This window comes from Mirounga leonina, unplaced genomic scaffold (assembly GCF_011800145.1).
Source record: "Mirounga leonina isolate KUSES-001 unplaced genomic scaffold, KU_Mleo_1.0 Mir_376, whole genome shotgun sequence".
NCBI lineage: Eukaryota > Metazoa > Chordata > Mammalia > Carnivora > Phocidae > Mirounga > Mirounga leonina.
In genome coordinates, this window is record NW_023270718.1 from 8,448,394 (window position 1) to 8,476,104 (window position 27,711).

Consider the following 27,711-nt stretch of genomic DNA (forward strand, 5'->3'; position numbering starts at 1 on the left):
TCCCAGGGTCCTGGGATCGAGCCCCGCATCGGGCTCCCTGCTCGGCGGGAAGCCTGCTTCTCCCTCTCCCACTCCCCCTGCTTGTGTTCCCTTTCTCGCTGTGTCTCTGTGTCAAATAAATAAATAAAATCTTAAAAAAAAAAAGTCAATCAATCATATATGTGTGGGTTTACCTCTGGCATCTCTATTGTTTATTTTTTCCACCTACCTATCCCTATGCAAATACCACACCATCCATTACATTTCTTCCTTCCACAGAAAGTCTTGGAATAAGAAGATGTCCAGTTTTATTCCTTTTCAGCACTGTTGTGCTATTATTGTTCTTTTTATGTTTCCACATATGTATTAGTATCAGCTTGTCAACTGCTAAACGAGATAGTTGGGCTTTAAAAAAAATTATTTATTTAAGTAATTTCTACACCCAACATGGGGCTGGAATTCATGATACTGAAATCAAGAGTCACACACTCTTCTGACTGAGTCAGCCAGGCACCCCAGCTAGTTGGGATTTTGATTTGGCTTGCTTACCAGTTTAGAGAGACCCGATACCTTGACAATATTGAATCTTTTTTTTTCTTTTTTTAAAAGTTTTTATTTTGCTTCCAGTTCGTTAACATATAGTGTAATTAATATTAGTGTACAATATAGTGATTCAACACTTTCATACATCAACCAAGGGTCATCACGACAAGTGCAGTCCGTAATCCCCACCACCTATTTAACCCATCCCCCTACCCACCTCCCCTCTGGTAACTATCAGTTCTCAATAGTTAAGAGTCTGTTTGTTGGTTTGTCTCCCGCTTTTTATTCCTTTGCTCCTTTGTTTTGTTTCTTAGATTCCACATATGAGTGAAATCATGTGGTATTTTTCTTTCTATGACTGACTTATTTTTTTTTAAAGATTTTGTTTATTTATTTGACAGAGACACAGCGAGAGGGAACACAAGCAGGGGGAGAGGGAGAGGGAGAAGCAGGCTTCCCGCGGAGCAGGGAGCCCGATGCGGGGCTTGATCCCAGGACCCTGGGACCATGACCTGAGCCGAAGGCAGACGCTTAATGACTGAGCCACCCAGGTGCCCCTCTGACTGACTTATTTTGCTTAACTCTAGCTCCATCCATGTTGTTGCAAATGGTAAGATTTCATTCTTCCTAATGACAATGTTGAGTCTTTTCTTTATGTTTGTTTATTTATTTATATTTTAAGTAGGCTCCATGCCCAACATGGGGCTTGAACTCACAACCCCAAGATCAACAGTTGCACGCTCCACCGACTGAGCCAGCCAGCTGCTCCCAATGTTGAGTTTTTCAATCAATGAATGTGGTATCTTTTTTTAGTTCTTTAATTTCTCTTAGCTAAGTATTATAGTTTTTAGTCTTCAGATCTTATACATCTATACTTATACTTATCCCTACATTTGTATAGTTTTTGGAGCTATTATAATAGTATTTTAATTTTGCTTTCCAATTGTTCCTCATTAATTTATAGAATAAAGTTCAGTTGATATTTCTTCCCCTTCAATCTGTATGCTTTTTATTCCTTTCATTTGCTTTACTGTTAGGCAGTTCTGAATAGAAGTTGTGAGAGTATCATTGACTTGTTTCATACTGTAAAAGTGTTCAGTATGATATTAGCTAAAGGTTTTTCATAGATGCTCTTTATCTGATTAAGGAAGTTCCCTTCTATTCCCATATAGCTGAGTATTTTATCAAATTTTGTGCATGCACTTATATCATGATGTGTTTTTTCTTTGTTAGTCTATTAAAACGGTGGATTACAAATCAAAACCACATTGAGATACCACCATACACCAGTTAGAATGGCAAAAATGGACAGGGAAAGAAACAACAAATGTTGGAGAGGGTGTGGAGAAAGGGGAACCCTCTTACACTGTTGGTGGGAATGCAAGTTGGTACGGCCACTTTGAAAAACAGTGTGGAGGTGCCTCAAAAATTTAAAAATAGAGCTACCCTATGACCCAGCAATTGCACTCCTGGGTATTTACCCCAAAGACACAGATGTAGTGAAAAGAAGGGCCATATGCACCCCAATGTTCATAGCAGCAATGTCTGCAATAGCCAAACTGTGGAAAGAGCCGAGATGCCGTTCAACAGATGAATGGAGAAAGAAGATGTGGTCCATATATACAATGGAACATTACTCAGCCATCAGAAAGGATGAATACCCAACTTTTACATCAACATGGATGGGACTGGAGGAGATTATGCTGAGTGAAATAAGTCAAGCAGAGAAAGTCAACTATATATGGTTTCACTTATTTGTGGAACATAAGGAATAGCATGGAGGACATTAGGAGAAGGAAGGGAAAAATGAAGGAGGGGGGAATCAGAGGGGGAAATGAACCATGAGAGACTATGGACTCTGAGAAATAAACAGGGTTTTAGAGGGGGGGGCATTGGTTAGCCTGGTGATGGGTATTAAGGAGGGCATGTAGTGAGTGCATGGAGTACTGGGTGTTACATGAAAACAATGGATCATGGATCACCACATCAAAAACTAATGATGTATTTTATGGTGACTAACATAACATAATAAAATTTAAAAAATAAAAAAATAAAAAAAATAAAACGGTGGATTACCTTTATTGATTTTCAGATGTTCAACTAACCTGTCATTTGGGGATAATTCACACTTGGATGTTGGCTTTTATTTACCAATATTTTGGTGAGGATTTTTGCATTTATGTTTTTGAAGGATATTGGTCTGCAGCTTTCTTTCCTAGTCTTTGTCTTTGTCTGATTTGAATTTGGAGTAATGCTTGCTCATAAAATTTTTGCAAAGTTTTCTTTTCTACTTTCTGAAAGAGATTGTGTAGAATTGTATTTTTTCACCAAATGTTCAGTGGTTTGTGCTAGTGAGAACATTGTGGCTGGGAGTTTTCTTTGTTGGAAAGGTGTTTTAACTACAAATGCAATTTAATATTTTAAGGAATATTAAGGTTATTTCTTCTTGAATGAGTCTTGGTAGTTTGTGTCTTTCAGGAGTTGGTCCATTCAAGGATGGACCTAGAGGCTATTATGCTAGGTGAAATAAGTCAGTCTGAGAAAGACAAATACCATATGATTCCACTCATAAGCAGAATTTAAAAACAAACAAACAAATGAAAAGCAGAATCAGACCTATAAATACAGAGAACAAATTGATGGTTGCCAGAGGGGAGCAGAGATGGGCAAAATGGGTGAAGTGGAATGGGAGATACTGGATTCCAGTTATGGAATGAGTAAGTCACAGGAATAAAAGGCACAGCATAGGACACATGGTCAATGATACTGTAATAGCGATGTGATGGGACAGGTGATAGATAGTTACACTTTTGGTGAGCATAGCATAAAGTATAAACTTGTCAAATCACTAAGTTATACACCTAAAATTAATGTAATATTGTGTGTCAACTATACTAAAATAAAATGAGTTGGACCATCCAAGTTGCCAAATTTTGGGGCACAGTTTGTAGTGTTCTCTTAGGTCCTATTAATGTCAGTGTGGTTTGTAGTGATATTCTGTCATTTGTTCCAGATGTTGGCAAGTTGTGTCTTCCTTTTTTGCATGATTAGCCTGGCTAGGCATAGGCAATTTTTTTGGTCTTATTAAAGAATCAGCAGTGGGTTTCATTGATTTTTGTTATTGTTTTTCTGTTTTTGGTTTCATTGTTTTCTGCCCTTTATCATGCTCACTTTGGGGTGAGTTGCTCTTTTTCTTGTGTCTTAAGATGGAAGTGTAGGTGACTAGAAACAATTTTTTTAATATGAGTTATTCATATTAATATGAATAGGCTGCTCCAACTTTCCCCCAAGCACATGTTAGCTGCATCCCACAAAGTTTAGAATGCTGTTTTCATTTTCATTCAGTTCAAAATATTTTCCAATTTTCCTTGAGCTCCTCTTTGCCCCATGAATTATTTAGAAGTGTGTTGTTTAATTTCCAAAGAGCTGAAGATGTTCCAGGTTACCTTCTAGTAATAGATTTTAACTTTAATTCCATTAGGGTGTGAAAAGAAGCGATATAGGATATGAATTCTTTGAATGTTAAGCTTTGCTTTGTAACCAAGGCTATGAACTATGTTGGCCAACATTCCACGCTCACTTGAAGAGATTGTGCTTTTTGCTGTTGATTGGGTGCTGGCTCTATCAGTTACCAAGAGAGGAGTGTCAAAGTCCGTGACTGTAACTGTTGATTTGCCTATTTGTCCTTCCATTTCTGACAGTTTTTGCTTTGTGTATTTTGAAGCTCTGTGGTTTTGTGCATACACATTTAGGATTACTGTTTTCTTCGTGAATTGACTCTTTTTTTTTTTTTAATTTCTGATAATTTTCTTATTCAAAAGCCTACTTGATCTGGTATCTTTTACCATACTGTCTTGGACAGTATGGCCACTGTGGTAGATAGAAAGCTGCAACTTCCTCCCAATTCCCAAAGGTGTCCATGCCCTAATCCCTGAAACCTGTGAGAATGTTACCTTACAGGCCAAGGGGACTTTGTAAATGTGACTAAGTAGCTTGAGATGGGAACATTACCCTGATTATCTGGGTGAGCCCAGTGTATTCACAGGCTTCTTATTAGAGGGAGACCAAAGGGTCAGAGTCAATGGTAGGGGATGTGAGGACGGAATCAAGAGGCTGCAGTGATGGAAGGAAGGGGTCAGGAGCTATATGCTGCAGGCAGCCTTTGGAAGCTGAAAAGGCAAGGGAACAGATTCTCACTGGAGAGTTACCAAAAGCAAGCAGCCCTGATGACACCTCAGCGTTAGCCCAGTGATTTTGTACTTGTGACCTCCAGAACTGTAAGACAATAAATCTTTGTTGTTGAAAGTCACCAAGTTTACGATAATTTGTTACAGCAGCCATAGGCAATTAACACAGCCACTTAAGCTTTCTTTTGATTGATGTTTGCAAAATATATTTTTTATCCTTTACCTCCTGTAAACTGCACATCGTTGGGTCTTGGTGATGTTAATCCAGTCCTATGATCTCTGCCATTTAATTGTGATTTCCCCATTTACATTTAATACAATTACTGATAAGGTTGATTTTAGATTTATACCATCTTACTGTTTGCTTTCTGTTTGTCCCCCACTTATTGTTTGTTCTTCAGTTTTCCCTCTCCTGCCTTCTTTCGCTTTCTGGAATATTTTTAAGTATTCCATTTTAATTTATTGGTGTCTTTTTTTTTTGAGAGGGGGGAGGGGCCGAGGGAGAGGGAGAGAGCATCTCAGGCAGGCTCCATGCCCACTGTAGAGCCCAACACAGGGCTTGACCTCATGACCCTGAGATCATGACCTGAGCTGAAATCAAGAGTTGGATGCTTAACCAACTGAATTTCCCAGACTTCCCTATCTATTGGTGTTTTAACTATAACTCTTTGTATGTTGTTTTTAAAATGGCTACTGTAGATATTATACACACCTAATTTCAGAGTCTACATAGAGTTAATATTACACCTCTTTCAGAAAAAATAGAAGCCTTACAACTGTATAGGGCCTTTGCCCTCACTCCCTTATGTTGCAGGTGTTGTCTGTACTATATCTACATATATTCAAACCTCACCAGACCTTATCAGTTTTGCTTTCAACAGCCTGACATATTTTAATGAATGTAAGAGGAGAGAAGTATGCTATTACATTTACTTACTTACCTTTTTTGATCTTCCCTTTTTCTTGAACTTCCCAGTTTCCCTCTAGAATTAATTCCTTTCTGTCTGAAGACTTACCTTATCATTTCTGGTAGAGCAGAGCTGCTGGCAACAAATTCTCCCCATGTTTCTTCTTCTAAGAATGACTTTATTTTGCTTCCATTCCTGAACAATATATCCAGAAAGATTCTAGGTTGGCTCTCATACTAACATAACATAAAAAAAAAAATCTTCTGACCAGGATGATTTCTTTTTTTTTTTTCCCAAGATTTTAAAAAATTTATTAGACAGGGGGATTTGAGCACAAGCAGGGGGATCAGCAGGCAGAAGGAGAGGGAGAAGCAGGCTCCCTGCTGAGCAGGAAGCCCGACGTGGGGCTCGATCCAAGGACCCTGGGATCATGACCTAACTGAAGGCAGACGCTTAACCTATCGAGCCACCCAGGTGCCCCACTAAGATGATTTCTGATGTGAAATCTGTAATCATTCAAATTGTTTTTCCTCTTTACATAATGTGGCATTTTCTCTATTTTTTTTCTTTTTTGGTTTTGACTAGTTTAATTATGATGTAGGTAGGCATGGTTTTTAAAGCTTATCCTATTTTTCATTTGCTAAGCATCTTGGACATGTAAATGTATGACTTTCAACAAATCTGTAAAATGGACATTTATTTCTTCAAACTTTTTTTCTTCACTGATAGCATTCTCCTTTTGCTGGCAGATCAATTACATAAATTGTCTCACAAATCCCTCAATCTGTGTTCATTTTTATTTTTATTTATTTTTTAAGATTTTATTTATTCATTTGAGACACAGAGAGAGAGAGAGAGAGAGAGAGAGAGAGCATGAGCAGGGGGAGAGGCAGAGGGAGAGGGAGAAGCAGGCTTCCCACTGAGCCAGGAGCCTGATGTGGGGCTCCATCCCAGGACCCCAGGACCAGGACCTGAGCCAAAGGCAGACACTTAACCATCTGAGTCACCCAGGCGCCCCTGTGTTCATTTTTAAAAATCTTTTTTCTCTACTGCTCAGATTGTAATTTCCCTTGTTCTGTTTTCAAGTTCACTGACTCTTGCCTCTGTCATCTTCATTCTGTCATTACACACAGGAATTTTTAATTTCAGTTACTGAATTTTTCCGTTCTAAAATTTCCTTTTTTCCCCCTCTTATAATTTCTTTGCTGAGAGAAGTCTATTTTTTCCGCTTATTTCAAGAGCGTTTGTCCTTATTTCATGAAGCTTGATTATAAAAATGGCTTTAGGGGCACCTGGGTGGCCCAGTCAGTTAGGCATCTGACTCTTGATTTTGGTTCAGGTCATGATCTCAGGGTCATGAGATGGAGCTGCACATTGGGCTCCGAGCTCAGCAGGGAGTCTGCTTGAGATCTCTCTCTCTCTCCTTTTGCCCCTCCCCCCCAAAAATAAATAAATAAATCTTTTAAAAAATGGCTTTAAACTGTTGGTCAACTCAGGGTTGGTGTCTGTTGATTATTTTTTCCTTTGAGTGTTACTGAGACTTTCCTGTTTCTTTGAATATTACATTGGAAGACACTGGGTTCTGATAAAATCTTCTGGGGAATGTGGATTTTTGTTTGTTTGAGCAGGTTGTCAACCTGGGTAGGTACTAACTGACTTTTTTTTTTTTTAAGATTTTATTTATTTGTCAGGGATAGACAGAGAGAGAGCACAAGCAGGGGGAGAGGCAGAGGGAGAAGCAGGCTCACTGCTGAGCAGGGAGCCCAATACAGGGCTCAATCCCAGGACCCTGGGATCATGATCTGAGCTGAAGCCAGACGCTTAACCCACTGAGCCACCCAGGAGTCCCACTAGCTGACATTTTGACCTGCTTTCGAGGATGTAGCTCCCAGTAACAGTTCAGCTTTCATAGCCCATGTTGGCCATTTGTCTGGTTTCACTTCCAAAAAACCCTTAACAACAATACCTAATTACTGTCACTTGATCATTCTCTCATTTCTTCCACTAAAATGAAGGACAGATGTGTCTTGGGACTTAGTTATTCTATTCTCCACGTGTCAGATTTTATCTTTTTGGTTTCTATTTTTATGATGTTCAGCTGCATTCTGGGATACTTCCTGAGTTTCATTTTCCAAGTCCCCAGTTTTCTGATCAGTTATCTAATGTCTATTATGGAATAGATCTTTTGAATCCTTTTATTCAATTAATGAGTTTTTATCTATGAAATTTCCTTAGCACCCTTTTTTCCACTAAGCTCTTCTTGTATCGTGAATGTCACATCTTCTTCTGTTTGAAGATTTAAAGCATACTTATTTTTAAATCTCTTCCCAATTTTCAATCTATCTCCCTTGCCTTTGTTGGGAATTCCCACAGTGACTAGGTCTGTACTCTATTTTTCATGGCATAGTTGATCACATACACTTGGTCATTTTGCCACTGAGCTAACCCTTCACAGAAGTTATCACCCCCATTCTCCTGCATTGTGAAGTCCTAAACAAGTGACTAGCTTGCAAGTGCTTCAGACTCACGATGTGTAGGTGTTCCAAACTCAGGGTGCCGGCAATGCATGGAGCACTCAAAATTGAGCTCCACGCTACATTGATACCTGCCCATATTGCACTGAATATTTTTCGCTCACACCTGGCGAAAGGAGCTGAATTCTGGGTGTGACCTCAGATCGGGGAGTGGAGATATTGCAGTCCTTATTCAGACAGGCAGCAGGCTCGGAGCTCCCAACCTCACACCTGGAACCCTGTGTCTCCTCTGGGGCTTTGCCACCTGTCTCCATACATACACAGCAAACCAGGTCCTGGGGCCCATCTCTGGGACCCATGACCAAGCCCAGTCAGCGTTGGTCTCTGCTTATGTCTAGGGAGTCACTCTGCATTTCTGGCACTTTAGTTACTCTAATTTAACTGTGGCCATGGATCTTACAAACCTTTATCTGGCATTTCTGTGTGCTGGGAGTGGATGTTGGCTGTGGCCTTCAATGACCCTGTGATATGAGCTCTGACACTGTAGGCATCTCAGTGTCTACAAGCCACACATGAAACCACCCCAGATGGAGCCACACAATCCTGAGGGGAGAGGCCACTATGTCGTCACTATGAGGAATGGGAGACTCAGAAAGGGGAAGTATCTGCTAAAGAATGACAGTGTTTCAGCTCTAATTTCAATTCGATCTCTGAATTGCCTTCAACCCATGCCCTTAATCCCGTGCCTGGGGAAGGAATTCACAGTATGGGATGGAGAGCTCTGCCCAGGGGAGGACGGAGCCCTGAGGAGGCAGAAATGAACTGGAAGTTTAGAAGGAGTGATGAAGAGAAAGATGGTGTTGACTTACAGAAACAAGGAAGTCAGTGAAGGGAAGTGTGGGGGGCAAAGAAAATCTACAGTCCCAGGGCAGGAGGAAGGGCTGTGCTTCCTTCTGAGAAATGACAATGTCTTCATAGCACCTCCCAATGTCTGCCTCTCCCTGGGTCATCCTCCTGGGGTGGCCCCACTGGCTCCTCCAGGCACCAGACAGGGGGTGGAATAGCCTCGTGCTCTGGCGCTCATGTCCACTCACCAGATACACACCACCAGGCCCCTGAGACCCTCTTAACAACGTCCAACCCATCAAAAGAACTCAAGAAGCCTGTGTGCATCAGCCCGTCAGCCTCCCCCCTGCTCCTCAACTAGGCCTCTCCTCTCCCCAGTATATTCCTCCCACCACCTCCAGAGGATCCTTTTAATCACCAGGCTGGTCTGATCCTGTGGGAGACTCAAAACCCGCCCGCACTCTGCTGCAGAAAGATCTAAGTTGTACCATCTCATCTTCAAGGCTATGACCATCAGACTAGAACTAAACCCACCAGCGCCAGCAAACACAACTCACACTCCAACCCAAACACCTCCCCAAGCAACGCAAACTGAGCTATTAACAATTCCATGCCTTCTCTCGGGCTGCCCCCTCAGCCAATCTGAACCTGGCCAACTCCTCTTCAACCTACCATCCTGGCTCATTCTGCTCAACTGTACATGTGTTTTGTGTGATAGGTTTGGGTAAGACTTAAATGAGAAAACTACATACACAGCTTAATTACTCATCAACACACCACCCGGGGACCAGACGAATGCTGGGGTTTGACCACTAATTGTATTTCCTACAGTGTTAGTCTTTTCCAGACAGAAATTTGTTCGACTGTCTGCTGGTTAAAATCTTCCCATTGCCTTAAAGTAGAAATCCCAAATGCTTGCATGATGCTCAAAATCCTGTGTGACAAGGCCCTGGCTTCCTGATTGCTCTCAGTTCTGAGAACAGCTCAAATCTTTCTGGTTGAGGATGCCCCCCACTCCCATCTCTGTGCTAAACCCCAGCTCCTGCCTTCCATCACTCCATCCCCCAGAAGGACCCCTCACAACCAGGACCCAGACTGTATGATGTCTACACATTATGATTCTCATGATTCCGTTTTCCTTTTTCTTCCAACTTGGAAGAATCTTATAAGGCTATAATAGAATTGTTTCCCACCTAAATATTTATATTGTCTGTTATCACTAATCACAGCCCCGTGCATCCAGGGAAGGAACAAGTCTGCTCCCTCACCAATGAATCTCCAGTGCCTGGCGCCATGACTGGATGTGGTCACTGGTTGATTGTCAGTGTGGTGGAAGGATGAAAATTTGCATTTACAGAAACTCAGGAAAGGGAAGTGTCATAGCCCAGGTCACACAGCCTCTGTGTGAGTAAGGGGCAGAAGTGGAACTGGAAGTGGGCTGGCTCCCAGACCCTGCCCTACCTCCCCAAGCTTCATGTGCGGGGACCAGTGCTGTTCTCTGGACTTGGGCTTGGTGGGGAGGAGGCAGAGTGAGTGTGGTCTGGGGAGACTCACGTCTGCTTTGAACAGTCCCAGGACCTGCTGCTCTCAGGCCACCCTTCAGGGAGAGCAGAGAGAGGCCCTGGAGGGGCTGTCCCCCTTCCTGTGAGGCCATCCATCTGGGACCCGTGACCAGCAACACGGGGCCTGGGCTGGGTCACACCCTGTGCATCTGTCCGTCCGGCACACTCTGAGGACTTTATAAGCTGTCTGCACGGCTGGGGACCATGGGAGGCAGCGCTGGGACCCTGACCCTCACTGCCCTTCTCTACCTTGGTGAGCTTTCTGGAAACGAGGAGGGATGGGGTTGTCCTTCCCCCCAGCCCCCAGGTCCTGGTCCCTGGGAGATCTCAGGACTGTGGAAGATCAGTGGGGGCAGAACTTCTGGGGGAAGGAGTGTGCTCAGCCCCAGATGTGACCCCGGTGCCCAGGGGCCCAAACCAGGCCTGGAGCAGCTACATGTGGGTGGGGGACGCACTCACAGGAACTCTCTTCCAGGGCTGTGTCGGGGCCTGTGGGACCAGGCACGGGCAGGTAAGTCTGCCCCAGACCTCCTGTTTCCGCCCAACAACCCCCTGGGCATTTGGGGGTCACAGAGGGTCAGGGCTGATGGTGACCGGTGTGGGAAGGGCCTTGGGGTGACAGGTGGGAAAATGAGGAGAGAAGGGCACCCTTGCAACTCTCCATCTGTTTCCTTTCCAGGGACCCTCCCTAAACCCTCCATCTGGGCTGATCCTGGCCCCATTGTCACCAAGGGGAGCCCTGTGACCATCTGGTGTCAGGCGTCTCTGCGGGCTGATGTCTACTATCTGTATAAAGAGAGGATCTATGAATCCTTGCCCACGAAGACCTCAGAGGATTCCAGCAATAGGGCCAGTTTCTACTTTGCATCCATGAGCTCACACAGTTCAGGGCGATACCAGTGTGCATATCAGAGAGGGAAGAGCTGGTCACAGCGGAGTGACCTCCTGGCCCTAGTGGTGACAGGTGAGAGCAGGAGCTGGTCCCCTCCCCCTGGGGGCCTCCTCCAGACAGAAGGGAACAGAGTGTGACCTCAGGGGGACCCCTCGCTCACAGTCCACAGGACAGGGGGTCCATGGGGTGATGTCCCTATAACACAGCTCTTTCCTTCTCCCTCAGGAGTGTATGATGCACCCTCCCTCTCAGCCAACTCAGCCCTTGTGGTGGCCTCGGGAGGTAATGTGTCCCTCTCCTGTAGCTCACTGTGGCATTCGGGCTCATTCCACCTGCTGAAGGAGCGGGGAGCTGATGTGACACAATACCTGGAAATGACGTTCCGTCGTGAGAGGTACCAGGCAGTCTTCCTTGTGGGCCCTGTGAACACCTCCCATGGGGGAATCTACAGATGCTACACTTCTCACGAATCGTACCCATATTTGTGGTCACAGCCCAGTGACCCTCTGCACCTTCAGGTCACAGGTGAGCGGGCCCCTGCTTCACCCCATCTACCTCCTGGGCCCAGACGACTGACCTAAGCCATATGCCCCGTGGAGCCCTGGGGTTGATGGGGGGTGGGTGACAAGGTCGTCCTGGGGCCAGACCCACAGGTGGGAGGCCTTGGGAGGGACACCTAAGAGCCTCACTGCAGGCCCTGGGCCAATGTGGGGTGTGAGTCCCCTCAGTGCCACTGTCCCCTTCTGTCCAGGTGTCTACAGGGAGCCCTCCCTCTCAGCCCAGCCAGGATCCCTGCTGCAGTCTGGAGACAGCCTGACCCTCCAGTGTCGCTCAGAGACTGGCTTCGACAGATTCGCTCTGACCAAGGATGAGGAGCTCAGAGCTCCCCAGCGTCTAGATGGGCAACCCAGCCCCAACTTCACCCTGGGCCCTGTGAGCTCCACGCACGGGGGGGGGCCGATACAGTTGTTACTGTGGACACAAGCTCTCCTCCACGTGGTCGGCACCCAGTGCCCCTCTGGATGTCCTGATCACAGGTGAGGAGCCCCCTGCCCCATGTCCCGACTCAGGGCCTGGGACCACGGTTGCCCCTGGGTGATGGGGTCCAGGGAAAGGGTCACGGGCACAGGTTGATATGGAGACATGGTCTAGAGACAGGGACTGAGAAAGGGACAGTGAGGGCCATGGAGATAAAGGACACCCTCTCAGAGAGACAAGAGGTGCTGAGAGGGGTCCCACACAGAGTCTCTGGAGAGAGGATGGTGGTCCCCCAGCCCAGGGTCAAGGGGCGTGTGGGGAGGGGTGGCTCTCTACACGTCACCACCTTCACTCCCCCAGGAATATATGAGAAACCGTCCCTCTCAGCCCAGCCGGGGCCTTCAGTGTCCTGGGGTGAGAACGTGACTCTGCAGTGTCGCTCTGAGATCTGGTTGGATACCTTCCACCTGTCCAAGGAGGGGTCCCTGGCTCCTCCCCAGGTCCTTCATCTGCAGGACACAGCGAAACCCTACCAGGTCAAGTTCACCCTGAGTCCTGTGACCTCAGCCCACGGGGGGACCTACAGGTGCTACGGCTCATCCAGCGCCTCCCCCTACCTGTTGTCCCAGCCCAGTGACCCCCTGGAGCTCCTGGTCTCAGGTGAGGAGCCCAGCCCTGTCCCCTTTTTGTCCTCATGGTCGGCTCAGGGACCTGTCCTCCGGGGATGGGAGTGAGGGGGTCACAGAAGGCCACCCTCTGTGGCATGGCTTGTGTCTGGGGTAACCACGGGGCCCCCGGGGGCTCTGAGCCTGGGCCAAGTGGCAGGTGGGGTGGTCATGGCAGAGGGAGAGGGCGGAGCCCAGGTGGGGGAGGAGCACCCTGAAGTGGGGAGCACACAGCCCCTGCCCCTCACCTGCCCCCCACCTCCCTGTGGTGGTCCCAGGAGGCTCTGAGGATGCACCGCTCATCCCACAGAGGGTAAGTGAGGTCTCTGTCGGGAGGTGGTGGGTGGGAGGAGCTCAGCCTAGGCTTGCCTCAGCCACTTCCTGAGATTACGGCCCGAGAAAAGTTCCTTCTCACTGGGACAGTTCCTCCGATTGCAAATCTGATTGCAAAGGGCAAGGTGGCGGCCCCATCCCTGTGCAGGGCGGGGCCAGGGAGTAGACACACACAGGAGGTGTCTGAGTTCACCTTCACAGAAGATAAGGGGGCCCAGCCTGAGAGCAGCTGGGGAGTCAGGGCAAGAGCAAGGCTTGGAAGTCACACCCCCACGATCAGCCCCCAGCTCTGCTACTTCCCGGCTGTGGGCTCTTGGACGAGTCATGTCCCTCTCGGTGGCCCAGGCTCACTGTCTGCACAACAGGCCTCCCGCCACCTTCCTCAGGGCCGCTGTGAGATTTTGGTGAAAGCCTCAGCATGGCCCTTCTTGGATCTCTGGAGAGGCAGAGCCCTCCCGCCTGCCCTCACGCATACACACACTCCAGGTCCACACAGGCCCCTGTGGGGGGGTCAGGCCTGTGCAGTCGGGAAGACGGGTCTGGGCTTGGGTTTGGTGGACAGGTCTCCACTCAGGTGTTCTGCCTGGAGGGTAAGGGGGCAGCATGAAAAAACCCCAAATCCTGCAAGGGAACCCACAGCCCTGGTCCCAGCCCCAGCCCTGCCGCCCCCACGCTGGGCGACCTGAGACATGTGAATGACCTCTCTGTGCCTCAGTTTCCTGTCTGTGGAGTGGGCGGGAGGGGCGGCAATCCCCTGCTGTGTGATCGTTGACAGGGTCAGAGGTGAATGCACAGAGCCCAGCAGGTGCCTGGCACACAGTAGGTGCTCAGTTAAATGGCATCACTGGCTCGTTCATGGTGTGGCTCCTGCCCAAGGTCCCCACTGGTACCTGTACGTCCTCATCGGGGTCTCGGTGGCCCTCGTCCTGCTGCTCGGCCTCCTCGGCCTCCTCCTGGTCCGACACCGGCGTCGGGGCGAAGGCAGGAAGCCAGGTGAGAAGGGGAGGGGGTGACGGGCCCCAGGGGGTGGTGGCTGTCCTGTGGGCCGACCGAGGGCGGGCTCAGGGCAGCGGCCAGAGAGGGAAGCCGGAGAGGTGGGAAAGGCCGTGTAGAAAGACTCCAGCATCTCCCAGTGAGAAACCCTAGGAAGAAGGGTACACGTGAGCACACGTGTAAATATTTTATCCTTTCGGCTTTTCGAACTTAGGGAATGTTGGAAAACACACACAAGCTTTGTTTTTCATTGTTAGAACTGCTTTCTCTTGACTTGTATGTGGGGATGGGCGGGGACCACACAGAGCCTCAGCTTAAGGCAGGCCCTGGAAGGTTCGGGGTTCGGGGGATCGGGGGGGCAGCCTGAGGCTGACTTCCAACTTCCTGCAGCAGCGTCAGCGAAGGCGTCTGAGGACAGAGGCCTGCACGGGAGGTAAGACCATCCCGAGGCCCCGACTCCTGCCAGCCAGCGGCCCCTCGCTGCCGCTAACTCCCCCGTCTCCTCCCCAGGTCCCGTCCGGCGGCCACTGCCCAGGAGGAGTCCTTGTGTAAGGGGAAGCGTGCGGCCGCCCTGGGGGAGGGAGGAGGCGGGCCCAGACACGCGGGTGGGCAGTGGAGGCGGGGGACAGCATCGGACTCCACGCGGCTTTGTAACACCACTGACCCTCTCTGGGGATCTTGGCAAGAGGGGGGGCCACGTTGTTCTGTCCCCACCAGATGAGGTCATGAAAGACACACAGCCTGAGGAGGACACGCAGCTGGACAGCCAGGTGAGCTCCCTGTGCCCCTGACCGGGGCATCCCCTGCCTCCCTGCTCACGCGGTAAACCCAGTGGACTTCCGCCCAGCAGCAGGCCTCTCCCTTTGGAAGCCCACCACTCTCTGCGCTGCTGCGACCCCACTCCCCTGGGCCTCTTCTGATCTCCGGCTGCTGGGACCCTCGAGTGGGCGGAGCTGGAGGTTAGGGCTGAACCACCCCCTGGGCCTGTGGAGGCCCAGAGAAGGCGCCTCAACTCCACACAAAGTGGTCCCACAGCCTCGCTCAGCCTTCTGCTTTCTGTTCTTTCCCCAACCACCTGCGGCAGGTTCACAGTTCACCCTGGCCAAGGAGCTGAGCCAGGGGGCGCTGGGCCTGCCTGTCCCTCCACATTGATGGCCCACCTCAATTCCTGCCTCCAGCCTTGACCTCACCCAGCACGGTTCCCACAGCCAACTACCCACGTGCCCACTCCCTGTGTCTACACCACAGGCACTTCCAATTCACACCCCTCCTCCCCAGATACACTGAAGGAGGGCAAGAGTGGGCTCAAGGCCACTCCTGTCTAGCAAGGTCCCTAGACCCCCAGGGAGTGCATCCTCCCCTCCCCCGCCCCCCCCCCCCCCCCCCCCCCCCCTTCCAGGCTGCGGTATCTGAAGACCCTCAAGATGTGACCTACGCCCAGCTGGACTACTTGACCCTCACACAGGAGACAAGTACACCCCCTTCCCCCCAACCAGGGGAACCCCCGGATGAGCCCAACGTGTATGCTTCTCTGGCCATCCGCTAGCCCGGGAAAGACCCATATGGCCACTCCAGGGGTCTGGAAGGCACAGGAGCTGCCCACAGTGCGTGCCACCTAAAGAGCCTGGAGGCAGGACACAGACCACCAGCAACTCCTGGGACCTCGTGGAAGTTGATTGCTTCCTGAATTCCCATCATGGCACAGCTGATCTTACTGTGCCTAGAAGGATCCCCGAGAAACGCTGAGACCTTTAACCACCAAGTGGCAACCTTGTGGTGTCGGGGGGAACCTAGCATAAGCTGCAAGAACTGGGGATCTTCTGAAGGCTTTGCAGGACCCAGGGCCATCACACTGAAGCTGGGCACTTTCAACTGACCTCAGATGACTCGTGAGCAATGCTGCAGCCCATGAGGGGTTGCTCAATGCCAAGGGCTTCCGGTTTCCTGGAGACCAAGCCCCTTCTCTGCCGGGTACAGCGCTCAACAAGGCAGAGAAAAGGGAAGCTGCTCTCCCTCCTGACCTTGTGTTCACAAACTCCAGATGCAGGGGGAGGGGAGCAGGGTGCCTCAGCTCTCCCTTCCCAACCACACCAATAAGCTTTAAACCAGCTTGTTCAGTGCTCCCCAACAAACGCCAATTCAACTAGTTCATCCTTACCTCCAACCCAAGGTTCAGCATTTAGCTCCTGCCAACCTTAACCCTGACTTCTTTTTGCCAGGGCCAAGGTTCAAAGGGCTAGAGACACTGGGCTGACCCTCCACTTGCTACTTCCTCTGCCTGCAAAGGAATCTCCCCACCCCCATGCCAATAGCTGGCTTGAGCATTTCCCCTAACACTGGTGTCCCCGCTGAAGTAACTGGTATGTTTCTGCTGCTCACGACTGCACCCCTGCCCCAGGCAGCAAGGACACCAGCTGGGAGGCTCCCCAGGCCCCTCTAAGCAGGCAAGGCTCAGAGGTGTGAACTAGCTGGACGGAACCTGGTCAAGGATCCAGCCTGTGCCTCTTCCCACCAGGGGCTGTTCAGAGCAGGGAGGGAGACACACACACCAATAAACACCAGTTCCAAAGGGTTGATTTGTTTTATTATCTGACTGGGAAACTAGACAATTCACGCCCCAAGGAGATGGAAGGGTGGGCTCAATCCTCCTCTTCGTCATCGCCGGCTCCAGCCCCACCCTGGCCCTTCTTGGCATTCTTCCTCTTCACACGGCCTGGACGGCCGCCCCCATATGGAGAACGCAGGGAGAAGTCAATGTGCTTCTGGGAATCCAGACGGACAATGAAGGACGGGATGTTCACCACCTGCTTTCGGACCCTGGAGAGGGGACAGCAGGTGAGGGGACGGGGGAATAGGGCCCCAGCGGGAAGAGACACTACACTGCTCTCTGCTTGGACTTGGTAGGGCTGGTGCTGCAGTGACACAAACCGGGAAGGTGTTCCTGACCCTCCAGCACCCATGTGTTCTGGAGAGCTTTTGAGCCATCACCCAACTCACACCAGACCACAAAAAGGAGGGTGAGCAGGTGGCAGCCAGTAATCCCAGGGTCTGAGTCTCAAAGTGCCAGACACGGGGTTTTACTAAGGAGCAGCCTCCCTGTCCCTTGAGGCAGCTGAGACTCTGTTCTACAAAATCTGAAAAAGGGCAAACGGAGCACCCAGATGAAAGACCCATCTGCCCTCCCCAGCCAGGTGGAATCCGGTAGTCCCGGCACTTGAACATCAGACCATGGGCTGTGGTCCACTCGCCAAGTTAACGACGACAGTGTGCGAAGACAGGAGACAGCTGAATCCATGAACCCACCCACATCAGCTGAGGCCCGACGACCTCTCTCTCAACTAGGCACACCGAGTGGTTACCTGTCTGGTTGCCTGCATGCCTGAAGAAGCCTTCGCAAGGTGTACGGCTCAGGCCGCAGTGACCCTTGCGCTGGGCTACGGGGCGGGGGATGAGGCTGTCCCCAGCACCCCATGAGCTGTTTTCAGGGGTCAATCTGTACCCTCAAGGTGTGTTCACACCTCTGTCACCTCTGAGGGCTGCATAGGAGGTAAGGACAGCGAACTTAGCATGGGGGATGGGATAGAAGACAAACTCAGGGAGCCCATTAGAGGCGTTACCTGATATGGCGCTGGCGGATCAGCACGCGGGCGTGGTGGATGGACTTGGCCAAGCCCAGCTTGAAGACCTGGGTCTGCAGGCGCCTCTCCAAGAAATCCTCGATCTTCAGGCCCAGGATGTAATCCAGCTTCATCTTGCCCTCATCCAGCACTCCAATGCGCACCAGTCGCCGCAGCAGTGCATTACCTGGTAGGAGGGGAAGGAAGTACAGACTGAGGTGTCTGGCTCACTTCAGACTTCTTGGGTTCGAATCCCCCACTTCTTAAGAAGCTCCGTTATCATGGAACCAATGTATGGCCACTGTGACTCCTGCAATCCCCCCACAACCCTAAGGCAGGTCACTGTGGCCACACTCTTACCAAGGAGGGCAAGTGACCATACACACCTCTGTTCTCATCCGAAAGAAGTAGAACTTTCCTTGGAGATGTCAGGAGAGTAATGAGACAACCCCCAGAAAAGGACTTAACATTTCCCTGCAACAGACTCTGCAGCTGTTGCTAAACTCCCACAATGAAGCACAGAGCTTTAAGAGCTAACCCGCTAGAGTTGGGAAAGCCCTACTAGTCAAATCTGAGCCTAAACCACCTTCCTTAGTGGTAACACTAGACTGGCAGTACCTAGCTTCCAGACCTGAGAAAAGTCATAGGCCAGGCACATGTTTGAGTATCGTCATTCACTTTATCATTCTGTGGTTTTCACTAAAAAAATTATGGTGTGGATGTGCTAACAATGCACGGCAAGAGAAAACTCAGCAGATGTCAGCTTCTGACTTTTTCCCAGCAGCCCCAGGCACAGGAGGTCTTGCACCGGGCCCACAGCTCCTGACAACTCCATCCTGGACTGCCTTTGTGATCCTGGGGGCAAACCCTGGCCCGAAGGCTCATGCTCACTGTGATTACCACAAAGGCTCACAGCTAATCAACACACTGTCACTGGGGTAAAACCCAACTATCCCCACCCCCTTAAAGACAATGTTTCACTTGTTATGAAGTGGCCATTATTATTATTTTTTTAAGATTTTATTTATTTATTCATGAGAGACAGAGAGAGGCAGAGGGAGAGAAGCAGGCTCCCAAGGAGCAGGGAGCCCGAGGCGGGACTCGATCCCAGGACCCTGGGATCACGACCTGAGCCGAAGGCAGACGCTTAACCATCTGAGCCACCCAGGCACCCGAAGTGGCCATTATCTTTAATTACAGCAAAACAATTCAAGCAAGCTCCGTATTACTGGGCACTTCCAATATTCTTGGCATCATGACTCCTTGTTCCCAGGGAAAGCTCCATGACTTTGTGTAAAGTGACAGTTTTCCTAGCACAGCCGATGGGAAAGAGTCAGGATCAAAATGGAAAAATACACTCTACCTTTCCCAATACCCCAAGTCATAACATGGCTTTGTTTTCTGCACTGATGAATGCTGAGCAGAAAACACGATGTCTTCCTATTTACAAAACATCAACAAACATAAAATACCCAGAAACAGATTTAACCAAAAAGATAAAAAACCTGTACACTAAAAACTATAGATATTGATGAGAAAAAGACTGCACACACAAAATGAAAAGATATTCCATGCTCATATTTGGAAAAACATTGTTAAAATACCCACATTACCCCAAGCAATAGGCAAATTTAATGGAATCCCTATCAGAATTCCAAAGGGGTTTTCTTTTTTTAAACATCTGAGAGCACGAGCATGGTGTGAGCACAAGTGGGGCTCTCTATCCTGGGACTATGGGATCATGACCTGAGCTGAAGGCAGAGAGAGGCTTAACCAACTGAGCCACCAGGCGCCCCACCAAAGGCGTTTTCCATATAAGTAGAACAAAGAATCAACTCTAAGATTTGTACGGAACCACAAAAGACCCCAAAGCAATCTTGAAAAAGAGAAAATGCTTGCAAATCACGTTTCTGACATGAGGTTAACACCAAAAATACACAAGCAACTCCAACTCAATAGCAAAAATTCCAATGTAATTTAAAAATGGGCAGAGAATCTGAATAGATGTTTTCCCTAAGACACAGATGGCCAACAGGTACATGAACAGGTGCTCGTCATCACTGATCAGGGAAATGCAAATCAAAATCACAGTGAGTTCACCTCACACGTGTCAGGTTCGCTAGATCTAAAACCCAACAGACAACAGTGCTGGCGAGGATGTGGAGAAAGGGAACCCCTGCCCTGTGCATTGTTGGTGGAAATGCAAAGTGGCACAGTCACTATGGAAAACAGTATGGAGGTTCCTCAAAAGTTATGATGCAGCAATCTCACTTCTGGGTATTTATCCAAAGAAAATTGAAGTGCTAACTGGAAGACAGAAGCTCCCCCATGTTCACTGCATTATTTCCAGTGGCCAAGACACGGAAACGTTAAGCATCTACTGACAGTTGAATGGGTAACAGAGGTAGTATATACACACACACTGGGGTATCACTAAGCCTTAAAAAGAACGAAATCTCGCCACCTGCAACAACGCAGATGGACCTTGAGGGCATGATGCCAAGTGGACTAACTCGGAGTCAAATCCCATAGTCTCACTTATACGTGGAATCTAAACAAAACACCACCATCACCAAAAAACACCTCAAGTTCATAGATACAGAGAACAGATACATTATGGTGGTTGCCAGAGGCACAGGGGAAATGGGCGGTCAAACTTCCAGTTATACTTACTGTATATTACAATGTTGCTAAGAGTGTATCTCCTTTTAAAGAGAGATTTTACTTATTTGACAGCGCGCGCACGCACAGAAGCAAGGAGAACGGCAGGCAGAGGGAGAAACAGGCTTCCCAAAGCAGGTAGGGTGCGATTCCAGGACCCTGGGATCATGACCTGAGCCAAAGGGAAACGCGTAACTGACCGAGCCACCTAGGCATCCCGGAGTGTATCTTTTTTAAAGGCTTTAGGACGGGGTTAACTGGACTTACTGTGTTCATTTCACAGTATATAGGAATATCAAATTGCTATGCTGTCCACATCTGGAACTATATAACGTGGTCTGTGAATTATACGTTGCTTAAAAGAGAACAAGGATGTTTAAATACTAATACAAAAGCTACCCAACAGGCAAATAAAAACGAGTTTGGGGCGGGGCGCCTGGCTGGCTCAGTCAGTTAAGTGTCTGCTTCCGCTCAGGTCGTGATCCCAGGGTCCTGGGATTGAGCCTCCATCAGGCTCTGCTCAGTGGGAGTCTGCTTCTCCCTCTCCCTACCTGTGCTCTCACTCTGTCAAATAAAAATCTTAAAAAAACAAAAAACGAGTTTGGTAATATTATCTACCAGCTAGGACACTTTATTATGCCTTTTTGTCCTTATGCTAGAGAACGGAAACTTCAAGAATTTGAAGTTTAAAATCCCCAACTTAGAGACTTCTAGGTAAAATAAAACCACTATCATTAAAAAACAAACGCATTTCACATTTACCCTCGAACCATCTACACACTGTTAAAATAGGGAGGCCCAGCCATTCCATCAACACCAAAGAAAGCCCTATATATGTATAATAACTAATTTTCAGTGCACACTGAATAAAACTTCGTACCTTCAACAGGAATAGGTCCAACAACTGAAAAGTTACCTGGGCTCCATCTGGCCAAAGTGAGAACAATCCGAGCAGTAAGAACGTTTTCCAAATATAAAACAATGTGCACAGTCCTCAGAGGCAGAGGCCCCTCCTTGTCGTCATGGCACAAGGCAAACACTGAGCTACTTTAGTTTCTGTTCTGAGAAACGGATGTAATACCAGTTTCCTTACGGCTGCCATTAGGATAGAGCCCCCCCCACCTCTATGAACCCCGGCCACACGCTGGCTGCAACTGGTGTAAGAGTCTGTCTTTTCGACAGACAAGAATCGGAGAAGCTTCTTGCCGAAAGTTGCAGGCCTCACGGCAGGCAAGGCCAGACCTCAGGCTGTATCAGGGACTAACACCTCCAGACACAGGCAAAGCTTGCAGCGCCTCCCTCCTGTCCTGGGGGCTAAATGCGTTCGTTCGCCAGAAAGCCTACAACCTGTGGTGCTGCCTTCCCCCTGCAACTTCCACTTCTGACACAGGAAACCACAAAAACTGCAGGCTTACCTGCGGCTCGACCCTGCCCAGTCTGCCACGAGACTGCTTCTCCGCCTAGACTTGGGCGGCTCTATCCAACGACATCCCTCTGTCCTCAACTGCCTGGGGCTGGCTCCCCACATCTTGGGATGAAGTCCCACCCAAGCATCCGCGGGGGAGGATTCCTGAATTTTCTCGGCTGTGTGATCATGTTACTGCTTAAACAAGCTCCATGCCTTCCTCAGCCTCTGATAGGAAGGCCCACCCACGCTCGCATGCAGAAGTAAGTGTCCTGGGCGCCTGGGTGGCTCAGTCGGTTAAGCGACTGCCTTCGGCTCAGGTCATGATCCTGGAGTCCCGGGATCGAGCCCCGCATCGGGCTCCCTGCTCAGCGGGGGGTCTGCTTCTCCCTCTGACCCTCCCCCCTCTCATGCTCACTCTCTATCTCATTCTGTCAAATAAATAAATAAAATCTTGGGGCGCCTGGGGGGCTCGGTTGGTTAAGCGACTGCCTTCGGCTCAGGTCATGAACCCGGAGTCCCGGGATCGAGTCCCGCGTCGGGCTCCCTGCTCGGCGGGGAGTCTGCTTCTCCCTCTGACCCTCCCCACCTCGTGCTTTCTCTCTCTCTCAAATAAATAAATAAAATCTTTAAAAAAAAAAATCTTTAAATTTCTTCATACGCTTAATAACACAGACCACCGGGGCGCCTGGGTGGCTCAGTCGGTTAAGCGCCTGCCTTCGGCTCAGGTCATGAACCCGGGGTCCCGGGATCGAGTCCCGCGTCGGGCTCCCTGCTCGGCGGGGGGTCTGCTTCTCCCTCTGACCCTCCCCACCTCGTGCTTTCTCTCTCTCTAATAAATAAATAAAATCTTAAAAAAGAAGCACGTTTCCTTCCTAGACAAGCCCTGGGAGAGAAGGCAGAGCGGTAACTTCCAAGGCTTCGGGAACAGCCAGGCAGGAATCCCCGCCCCTCCCGCTCTTCGCCACAAACCGAGCTTCCCTCAGCTCGGGTGCAAGGCAGCCAATTCGGGATCGACAGCAGAGCAGCTGCGGCAGCGCTCACGCCCCCCAACCGAGCTCCGTCTTGCACACCAGCGCTACCCGGAGTCGCCTACCTGTCACGGCCCGTCACGCTGGGCCCCGTTGCCCGAGCTTCCTCTACCGTCTCAGCGCACGCCCAGCACGGAGCTCGCGGCGCCCCGCCCCCAGGACGCTCACCTCCAAGCCTCCCCTGGGCGGCGGCGGCCGGGAGACCCGGGGACCCCCAGGAGAGCTTGAGCGCAGGGCACGCAGGGCCCCCTCACGACGTCCCGGCACTTTCCCCACAGTCGGCGGGGGGCCGGTGGTTCCATCACGCTCCGTCTTCGCCCCGGGACAGACGCCGACGTCCGCGGCCCCAACAGCCCCGCCCCGCGCCCGCGCGGCCGGCGCCGCCCACGCACCTTCGAACAGGCGCCGCGGGTCCTTCTCGTCCAGCGTCAGCAGCTCCCGCGCAGCCTTGCGGATCTTGGCCAGGGTGAACTTGACCCTCCAGACCTCCCGCTTGTTCCGCAGCCCGTACTCGCCTGCCGCGAGAGGGCGCTGCTAGCGGGGCCGGCCCGGCTGCGGCCCCGCCCCCCGCCCCCCGCCCCGGAAGCGGAAGGCGGGTCCCGCCGCTCACCGATCAGCTTCAGCTCCTGGTCGAGGCGCGACTTCTCGAAGGGCCTCCGAGGGGTCACGTACGTCTTGCGACAGACCCAGCTCCGCGCCACCGGCATGCTGGCCGCGCGCGCGCGCCTGCGCGGGAGGGCGAGCCGGGCGCGTGAGGGCCGCGGCCGCGCCGCCTCCGCGCCCCGTCCCGCCCCGCCGCCCCCCACCTCTTCTGCGCACCCATGTAAAGGAGGTCGGGGGTCCGCACGGCCTCGCGACCCGCACCCGACGAGCGCGCCGCGCGCCACACCCCGCCTTACCGTAGGCTCCGAGCGCTGAGAAAGAGGAGCACGCGCCGCCCGGCCACGCTTTTATAGCAGCGGTGCGCCCTGGTGACGTCAGCGCGCACGCCGCACGCCTGTACCAATCAGAAGAGGCGCTGGCGGACGGAAACGCATTCGAGACGACAGGTCGGGCCAGAGCGGCGAGCTGAGCTGGACGACCGTGCGCGGCGCCGACGCGGGGCGCGGCGCACGCGCGCGGGGAGGTGGGCCGCCGGCTCCGCGCCTGTCCTGCCGCGGGCTGGGGCTCGGCGACCTTGCGGGGAGGCGCCTTTCGTTCCCCGATCGCGAGGTCGGCGGCTCCCACGTCGGAGCGGCGTCCGCTTGAGGCTCGGCCGGGACCCCCCCCCCCGCCCCTCGGGCCCTGCGCACGCAGGCTGCGCACCTGCCTGGGCAGCAGGTGCAGCAGACGCCCTGCACCTCCCGCGCGTCCCCACACCGGGAATCGGGCCTCACCTGGAACAACGCGCCGGTGCCTGCGGCTCCCACTGCGGGGAGTCACCCTCCCGCGCCGTGGGCCTCATTCCTTCGCCGAAAACCGCAGTCCCTGTCTTGGGGTTTCCTTTGGGTTTCCAGGACAGGGGAAATGTTCTGAGACTTCTTGCTGTCTATTCACTTCCACCTTGGCGCCGCTTATCACCTGCAGGGACTTACACAGTTTCTTGACCTCGTCTCTGGACGTCTGGCCCTCACGCAGGCTCTAGGATTGCAGGCACACGTTGGAGACACTGGAGGGTTAGTTCCAGACCACCAAGAAAGCAGATACTGCTGGAAAGCAGGTCAAATGAATTTTTTTGGTTTACAGTGCATCTGAAAGTTCTGTTCGTGCACCATCATGCGGTGGTCTCTTAAAGTGTACAATAGCATTATGTCTAAAAAACCCACCGTGTACACATCTTAATTTTTAAAAAAATACTTTATTGCTGGTAAGTGCTAATCATCATCTGAGCTTTCAGCGAGTGGTAATCTTTGTGCTGCTGGAGAGTCTTGCTGTTAGGAGTTAACTGGACACTTAGTCCTCAGGGCCAGGGTCCCCGACAAGAACACCGGGAGCCAGGACAGTTGAGACGAAACCGCACTAGCATCCTGTTTGACAGCTTAGACAAGACCAAGATAGCATCCTGTTGAGCAGCCTCTGCAGAAGAGACTTTTGCAAAACATCCTGAAACAGAACAATTAACCATGAAACATTGGTCACTATCACACATTTATGCAGTTAGTCTTCAGATCAGCCGCAAAGACCATCAACAAGTGAACAATAACCCGACAGGTAGACAGGTGCATGATCAAAACCCTGATTGGCACACCTTAGTGGCCAATCCACAGGGCCCAGTCTCAGGATGCTTAAGATAGCTTCCTGAAGGAGCGTACAGACCCCTAGATTTGAACTCCAAAACAGCAACCTTCTCAGGTCCCCTCCCTCTCTGGGAGCTTCATGCTATCGCTCAATAAACTGCTTGGCTGCCCACCACTTTTCGTCTGCTCTACCTCTTCATTCTTCGAAGCAGTGTGACCAAGAACCATGGGCATTAAGGGAACGAAAATCCTGTAACGTTGCCTCCTCCATGTTGGTGGCTGCTGAGTGGTCAGGGTGGTGGGCGCTGAAGATGGGGGGGGGGGCTGGGGCAACTTCTTAAAATAAGGCAATGGTGAAGTTTGCCACATTGATTGTCTCTTCCTGTCACAACTTCCCTGTGGCAGGTGATGCTGTTTGATAATGTTTTACCCACAGTAGAACTGCTTTCTTTCTTTCTTTTTTTTTTAAAAAAGATTTTATTTCTTTATTTGACAGAGAGAGACACAGCGAGAGAGGGAACACAAGCAGGGGGAGTGGGAGAAGGAGAAGCAGGCTTCCCGCTGAGCAGGGATCCGATGCGGGGCTTGATCCCAGGACCCTGGGACCATGACCCAAGCCGAAGGAAGTCCTTTAACCGACTGAGCCACCCAGGCCCCCCAGCACAGTAGAACTGCTTTCAAAATCGGAGTCGATGCTCTCAAACCCTGCCACTGCTTTATCAAGTTTATGTGATATTCTAAGTCCTCTGTTGTCATCTCAACAATCTGCACAGCATCTTCACCAGGAGTAGATTCCAACTCAGGAAACCACTCTCTCTGCTCCTCCTTCTGAAGTAGCTCCTCCTCTGTTCAAGTTTGATCATGAGCCTGCAGCAATTCAGTCCCTTCTTCAGGCTCCACATCTCATCCAGGTTCTCTTGCTGTTTCCACCACATCTGTAGTGACTTCCTCCCCTGAAGTCCTGAACCCCTCAAAGTCATCCATGAGGGTTGGAATCCACTTCTTCCAAACGCCTATTCATGTGGGTATTTTGAGCTCTTCCCATGAATTACAAATGTTCTTTTTTTTTTTTTTTTAAGTAGGCCCCACAGGCATAGAGCCGAATGCAGAGCTTGAACTCACCACCCTGAGATCGAGACCTGAGCGGAGATCAAGAGTGCTTAACAGACTGAGCCACCCAGGCGCCCCAAATCACAAGTGCCCTTAATGGCATCTAGAATGCTGAATCTCTTCCAGAAGGTTTTCAGTTGACTTTGCCCAGATCCATCAGAGGAATCACTGCCTAAGGCAGCTAGAGCCTTACAAAATGTACTGTGTTATGCTAAGACTTGGAAGTTGATTTTTTAAAATATTTTTATTTATTTATTTGACAGAAAGATAGAGAGCACAAGTAGGCAGAGTGGCAGGCAGAGGGAGAGGGAGAAGCGGGTTCCCCGCCGAGCAGGGAGCCCGATGCGGGGCTCGATCCCAGGACCCTGGGACCATGACCTGAGCCGAAGGCAGACGCTTACCGACTGAGCCGCCCAGGCACCCCAAGACTTGGAAGTTGAAATGACTCCTTGGTCCATGGGCTGCGATATGGGTATTGTGTTAAAAGCCCGACCACGGCATTAATCTCGTTGAGCATCCCATCAGAGCTCCTGGGTCACCAGGTGCATTGTCAGGATGGCTGTTGTGTTAGGGGCCCAAGCACGGCATTAATCTCGTTGAACATCCTCAGAGCTCCTGGGTGACCAGGTGCATTGTCAGGATGGGTGTTGTGTTACAGGCCCAAACACGGTGTTAATCTCGTTGAACATCCCATCAGAGCTCCTGGGTGACCAGGTGCATTGTCAGGATGGGTGTTGTGTTACAGGCCTGACCACCCCATTAATCTCGTTGAACATCCCATCAGAGCTCCTGGGTCAGCAGGTGCATTGTCAGGGAGCAGTAGTATTTTGGAAGGATTTTTTTTTTTTTCTAAGCCCTAGGTCTCAAGTGTGGCTTAAAATATTCAGTAACCATGTTGTAAAGCGATGCGCTGTCTCCCAGGCTTTGCTGTTGCGTTTACGGAGCCCAGGGGGAGGAGCTTTAGCGTCATTGTCAAGGGCCCGAGGAGTCTCAGAATGGTCACTGACCACGGGCTCCCCGTTGAAGGCGACAGCTGCCTTAGCCCCTACCAGGAGTCAGCCTGTCCTCTGAGGCTTTCAAGCCAGGCACTGACGCGTCTCTAGGGATGAGAGTCCTACACGGCATCGTCTGCCAGTAGGAGGCTGCTTTGTCTACGCCGGAAATCTGTGTCTAGTGTAGCCACCTCCACGGATGACCTTAGCTAGCTCTGGGTAACTTGCGGCAGCTTCTACATCAGCTTTGGCTGCTTGCCTTGCACTCTCACGCAGATGGCTTCTTTCCTTCCACCTCCCGAACCACCTCTGCTGGCTT

The 27,711-nt window shown here is 50.6% G+C and overlaps 2 protein-coding genes and 1 long non-coding RNA gene across 5 annotated transcripts in view; 1 reads left to right on the forward strand and 2 right to left on the reverse strand.

The window, feature by feature from the left end:
- The window catches only part of LOC117997942, a 28,351-nt gene extending 13,856 nt beyond the window's left edge, over window positions 1–14,495 (reverse strand). For both annotated transcript variants that reach the window (XR_004675925.1, XR_004675926.1), the window contains exons 1-2: window positions 14,258–14,495; window positions 5,726–5,812 (exon numbers count right to left, since the gene is read on the reverse strand). This is a non-coding gene — a long non-coding RNA (uncharacterized LOC117997942). The remainder of the gene's footprint in view (window positions 1–5,725; window positions 5,813–14,257) is intronic.
- Window positions 10,283–16,929, forward strand: LOC117997820 (leukocyte immunoglobulin-like receptor subfamily B member 3). The gene is given in 12 exon segments (XM_034986264.1): window positions 10,283–10,752; window positions 10,975–11,010; window positions 11,179–11,463; window positions 11,617–11,916; window positions 12,143–12,339; window positions 12,341–12,428; window positions 12,730–13,029; window positions 14,244–14,360; window positions 14,751–14,793; window positions 14,871–14,908; window positions 15,078–15,130; window positions 15,760–16,929. Coding segments are annotated over 12 exon segments (1,653 nt in total). The 5' UTR covers window positions 10,283–10,703; the 3' UTR covers window positions 15,907–16,929.
- RPS9 (ribosomal protein S9) lies at window positions 16,923–24,057 on the reverse strand. Of its 2 annotated transcripts, XM_034986436.1 has the most exons (5): window positions 23,974–24,057; window positions 23,685–23,800; window positions 23,467–23,589; window positions 17,978–18,164; window positions 16,923–17,177 (listed from the first exon to the last, which is right to left on the reverse strand). In XM_034986436.1, the coding sequence occupies exons 2-5, from the start codon at window positions 23,779–23,781 to the stop codon at window positions 17,000–17,002; spliced, it is 585 nt and encodes a 194-aa protein (XP_034842327.1). In that variant the 5' UTR covers window positions 23,782–23,800; window positions 23,974–24,057; the 3' UTR covers window positions 16,923–16,999. The 2 variants fall into 2 exon arrangements, with proteins under 2 accessions (XP_034842327.1, XP_034842328.1); XM_034986437.1 differs by lacking the exon at window positions 23,467–23,589.
- Between the last annotated feature and the right edge of the window lie 3,654 nt (window positions 24,058–27,711).

Coding starts and splice junctions, on each gene's coding strand:
- RPS9 (XM_034986436.1), bottom strand. CDS start 23,781: ATGCCGGTGGCGCGGAGCTGGGTCTGTCGCAAGACGTACGTGACCCCT. Junction 18,165..23,466: donor CCCGCGGCGCCTGTTCGAAG/GTGCGTGGGCGG, acceptor CCCTCCTACCAG/GTAATGCACTGCTGCGGCGA. Junction 17,178..17,977: donor ATCCGCCAGCGCCATATCAG/GTAACGCCTCTA, acceptor TCCCCTCTCCAG/GGTCCGAAAGCAGGTGGTGA.